The 5,449-nt window shown below is 40.9% G+C and overlaps 1 protein-coding gene across 1 annotated transcript; it reads left to right on the top strand.

The window, feature by feature from the left end:
• Positions 1-3,562: 3,562 nt before the first annotated feature.
• LOC130038342 (casein kinase II subunit alpha-like) lies at positions 3,563-4,732 on the top strand. Its single transcript, XM_056130234.1, has one exon. It carries the CDS (start codon positions 3,563-3,565, stop codon positions 4,730-4,732), a length of 1,170 nt encoding a protein of 389 aa, XP_055986209.1.
• Positions 4,733-5,449: the final 717 nt, after the last annotated feature.

Raw genomic sequence — 5,449 nt, 5'->3', positions numbered from 1 at the left:
CTCAAAAAGTTTTATGGATGCTTTTTGTAGCTAGTATTTCTTCATCATATTTGTTTTTCCTTAGAGATTCCAATGATTCTTACATTGTTCCTCTTGACTTATCCCATAGTTTCTCTGGTATACTGTCCATTACTTTTTAGACTATTTTCCACTTTCTGCTGTTTCCTATGGTTTCCTCCTCATCTTGGAGCTCCTCAATCTCTTATTCAGCTTCTGTTATTCTGCTGTCCAGAGTTTCTATTGAGTTTTTTTTAAAAAAATATCACCTACCATGTTCTTCATTTCTTTCACTGTGACTAGTAAATTTGCGTTCTTTTACTCTGAGTGGTAAATTTGCGTTTTGACTCATGCCGTCTCATGCTTTGCTGACTACCTGTGCTATCAATTCTTTGAACTCATTGAACATCCTCATTAAAGTGTCACTAAAAACACTGTTTGAGTACTTACTGGTGTTATTTATATCTTTGCTGATATCATTTTCACACACTGAGCTTGGTGGATTTCTACTCGTTTTCTACATTGGTTTTCTAGCATTCTTGCTGTGCTGAAGTTAGCATTTGTAGTTAACTCCCATGCAATATTCTGAGGGAGTAAGCTAGAGATTAAGCTAGAAGAACTCTGTCTTCTCTTCCCGTTCTTACGGAATTGCAGAAAGAATAACTGAGCAGCATCGAACTTATTGAGTAGAACTGTTGGAGGGTCACTTACACAGTGAATACTTCAGGAGCTGTGGTGTGGACCTGTGATATATTGCAGGCCAGGTGTGGAGGCTATGGGGACCTACCCAGTAGGGAGGGACTCTGCCTCCCATTAGGAACAGGCCAAGTGATATCAGCAGAAGCAAGCCTCACCTTGGATGGTGGAGCAGCAAGCAGAAGGTAAAAGAACATTTTTCTAAATACATGGGCTGGAGCAATAGCACAGTGGATAGGACGTTTGCTTTTCCCCTCTTGGAGAGCCCAACAAGCCACCGAGAGTATCCTGCCTGCACGGCAGAGCCCAGCAAGCTCCCCATGTCATATTCAGTATGCCAAAAAAAGTAACAACAAGTCTTACAATGGAGATGTTACTGGTGCCCACTCGAGCAAATCAGTGAACAATGGGAGGACAGTGCTACAGTGCAGTGCTACATTTTGCATATCAGCTTTAAATCTTTCCACTATTTCTAAGTATTTGCTGTTTGCTCATTAAATTAACTCCAAAGTACTGCTCTTCTCATTGTGCTATTCAAATAGCTTCTTAGTATATAATGAAATATATTTTCTATTAAGGAATATTGCTTTTCTAGATATCACCCTGCTGGAGTTATGCCATGGGCATTACTATGCAGTATATTCCTCTGCAGTAAAGTTCTTTTTTTTACTTTCGGGAGTGGGGGTGGGTGTTGCATACCCTGTGGTGCTCAGGGATTACTCCTGACTCAGCACTCAGGGATTACTCCTGGTCAGCTCAGGGGAATATATGGAGTGCAGGGAATGGAACCCAGTTTAACCGTGTTCAAGGCAAGAATCATATCTTCTGAACTATGACTCTAGTCCTGCAAAGAAGAGTCTTGTGTGAGTTTCAAAAGTAATATATATATATGTATATATATATATATTTCATCCCTGTTCTCTGTTACACTAAACATTATGAGAATCATTCTTCAACTATTAAGTGGTTAATTGTTAGGGGCCTCTGTTAAAGAGGTAAGATGTGATGTAATTGAAGGTGCTTATCTTGGAAGATTCTGGGAGCTTGGAAAAGAAGAGGTCCCAGCACTAAGCCAGTGGGAATGATATTCAGTGGTTTGAAGGTAGCAAAATTCAATTTCCCTCTTCTGTCACTAAAACCCCCTCCACACATTCTAGAGTTAAAATTTGTGTCTTTTTTTTTGGCTTTTTTGGGGGGGTCACACCTGGCGATGCACAGGGGTTACTCCTGGCTCTATACTCAGGAATCACTCCTGGCAGTGCTCAGGGGACCATATGGGATGCTGGGAATTGAACCCAGGTTGGCCGCTTGCAAGGCAAATGCTCTACCAGCTGTGCTATTGCTCCGGCCCCCGTGTCTTTTGTTTTTTGTCCCACACCTGGAAGTGCTCAGAAACTACTCCTGGTCCTGTGCTAAGGGATCATTCCTGGTGGGTGTGGGGGGACCATATAGGGTGCCAGGGATTGAACTCGGGTCTGCAGGGTGCAAGACAAGTGCTCTATCCACTGTACTATAGCTCCATCTCCAAGTTTGTATTCTTACCTGAGAAAGTGTTTTGATCAACATCAGGGCTTTGTGCTGGTGATGCTCTGGGAAAAATTCAACTGACTCCTCTCTCTACAAGTCTACTGTCAGACCTCTTTGAGTGTGTAGTCAGCCTCCTGACATACATGCTTGAGCCTCATCTGTTCCTTTCTGGAAGACTTGCCTGAGCCACTGAAATAAGAATGTAGAAGCCCTTTGTGAATTCATTATCAGGGCATCTCACAAAATTCTATCTGGTGTCACTCACAAAAGCCTGAGAGCTTATGAATCAGTCAAAAGGATGTTTCCACAGGTATCCCAGAAAAAAGTTGCTATTCCAGTACCTTTCCATGTAGTTTTTAAATCCCTACTTACACCCTGCTGTTACCGATCTTTATTATATGAGAGAAGAACAAGAAACTTTTGTGGTGAAATGAACATATGTGCATTTGCAGAGGGCATATCTCTGAGGAAGTGGTGCAAGTCTCCATCTATAAATTAATATCAATACATTAGCATAGATGAAATTACCCATGTGGTGGAACAAACAGTTATCAAACTGGATGAGCTTCACCACATGTGGCTTGTGTGTCTGTCATGAATGGTAAGTACAAAAGGTCCTACAGGGAGCAGATTAGTGTGGGCTGTGAGACAGGGTAAAGGTTCCAAAACACAGCAGATAAATGATATGAAACGCGCTTGAAGATGATAAAACAACAAAGCTACTTGTGAATGAAAGGTTAGTCAGTTCCAATTCCTAGTCTAATAATTTACCTAAACTTACAGAATGGCACAGCTTTTACTTGGGACCTAATTTTACTGACTAGGAATCTGAGACACAGAAAGCAATAATAACAATTGATTGTAGTAGTAAGGTGAGGTCAATATGCATATTTCAAGATCATGTAATTTGGAAGCATCTTTCGAGGATATTAGGTTAGATGCAAGTCTTTTTGTGAACATGACTTGAAGTGTAGATGGGACAAAAGTGCCAGCCTTGATCTGGTCCCTGGTGCTGATGGCTACACAGTGTGTCTCCTCTTCTTTAGAGCAGCCATCTTGTCTATGTCAGGAGAGGGTCAGCCACTTCTAGCACAGATAGGGGCTATACCAAACAATACTCAAGTAGCCACAAGACACTATGCTGGGGATTAAACCCTATCTCATGCACACTAGGCACACCTAATAACATAATGAGCTAGCCATCTCCAAATCAGATACTAAATGCTGCTGATTTGTTGTGTTTATTCCAGAGCTTCTACATCTGATGCAAGACCTACTCTCCATTCCTCCAAAACTGTGACAGCAAGATTTCCATCCGTCAGCTTTGTCTTCATCCACCAAGATGTCTTTCTTGAATTCACCCTTGCCAAGCAGGGCTAGAGTGTATGCAGATGTAAACTCACACCGACCTACACAGTATTGGGATTTTGAGTCACATGAGGAGGAATGGGGAGATCTTCAGGAGTACAAGCTGGGCCAACTAGTAGGACGTGGAAACTATAGTGATGTATTTGAGGCATACAAAAAGAAATCAAATAAAAAAACTGCAGTGAAAATACTATACTCAGTCAATAATGTAAAAATCAAACGTGAAATCACAATTTTGGAGAACTTAAGAGGTGGTCCCAACATCGTAACACTGATAGACACTGTTAAAAACATTGATTCAGGAGACATTGCATTAGTATTTGAGTTTCTAAGACACACCAATTACAAGAAATTGTACCAGACCTTAACAGACTATGATATACGGTTTTACATCTATGAGACACTGAAGGCTTTGGATTATGCTCATAGCATGGGAATTATGCACCGAGATCTCAAACCTGAAAATATCTTGATTGATCACAAGCAAAGAATCTTACGGCTCATTGACTGGGGCTTGTCAGACTTTTACCATCCTGGTTTCATGTATAATGTTCATGTTGCTTCACTGCACTATAAAGGACCAGAGCTATTGGTTGATTATGAGATGTATGACTATAGCTTGGATATGTGGAGCCTGGGGTGTATTCTAGCATGCATGGTCTTTCGTAAAGAACCATTTTTTCCTGGTAATAATCATTTTGATCAATTGGTGAGGATAATCAATGTTCTGGGAACAGACGAATTTTATGAGTACATTGAAAAATACAAGATCACATTACAGTCACGTACCAAAGAACTCTTAACTACACAGCCCCGCCAGGAATGGGAGTGTTTCGTGCACAGTGAAAACCAGCACCTTGTCAGCCCAGAAGCCTTTGATATCCTAGATAAGCTGCTAAAATATGATCATCAGTCACGGCTTACTGCTGAAGAGGCTATGAAACATTCCTATTTCTCAGTTCTCATGAATAGTCCGACTCCACCAGAGTCACCTAACAAGGAAAAGGGCAATAAGACTGCCAGCAAAGACAGAAGTATGCCAGGAACTTCTTCAAAAGTTAGACGCCAGATTGTTACACCAAAAACTCAAGTTACTAGAGCTTCCGAGAAAACTGGTGCACCTTCAACCCAAGCTGATAAGTAATAAATGACACCTTGTCTACTGAGACTCAGGTAGAGAAATCTGCACTCTGTCTCTGTCTCTGTCTCTCTCTCTCTCTCCAACATCTGGCAGTTCTTAGGGGTTACTCCTGGCTCTGCACTCAGAAATTACTCCAGGAGGTACCAGGGGTCCATATGGGATCAAAGTCAAGCACCCTATCTACTATACTATGATCTTGCCAGCCCCTCTACTTTCTTCTTAAGGTGGTCTAGGTCTGGTAAGGAGTGGAGATACTTCAAAAGTACTGTCTGAATTCTTATGGCTACATTTCTGATAGTTCAGTCACAAAGAAAATGAAAACACTAATATGTTGAATTTTCCTCTTTCTCCATCCCCAGGTCCTTCTATCTGCAATAACATCAAACCATCTACCTAAATTTTCTTTTGTTCTTGAATAATCTACAATTGACTATGTTATGTGCTTAGAATCATTACAGGATTTGCTTCAACTGAGACTGATTAAAGAAAGGAACAAACCAAGATCTAGAAGAATAGATAGGGGATTGCCAATATCTGACTCCAGGAGATCATCTCAGTGTGCCACACCTGAATATGTTATGGAGGAGAGGTAGAGAGTTAGAGAGAGTGCTCCATTTGTTTTAAAGCATTTCATTAGAATCAGAACAAAAACTCCAACATCATAAGCCATGAACTAAACACTTAGCAATTTGACCTAAAAGAAAAATCTTTGACTAACAT

Source organism: Sorex fumeus, unplaced genomic scaffold (assembly GCF_029834395.1).
Source record: "Sorex fumeus unplaced genomic scaffold, SorFum_2.1 ptg000075l, whole genome shotgun sequence".
NCBI classification, from domain to species: Eukaryota; Metazoa; Chordata; class Mammalia; order Eulipotyphla; family Soricidae; genus Sorex; species Sorex fumeus.
This window is presented reverse-complemented; position numbering and strand designations above follow the sequence as displayed.

What these genes read in the sequence shown, in the direction of transcription:
- LOC130038342 (XM_056130234.1), top strand. Translation starts at nt 3,563, where the DNA reads ATGTCTTTCTTGAATTCACCCTTGCCAAGCAGGGCTAGAGTGTATGCA.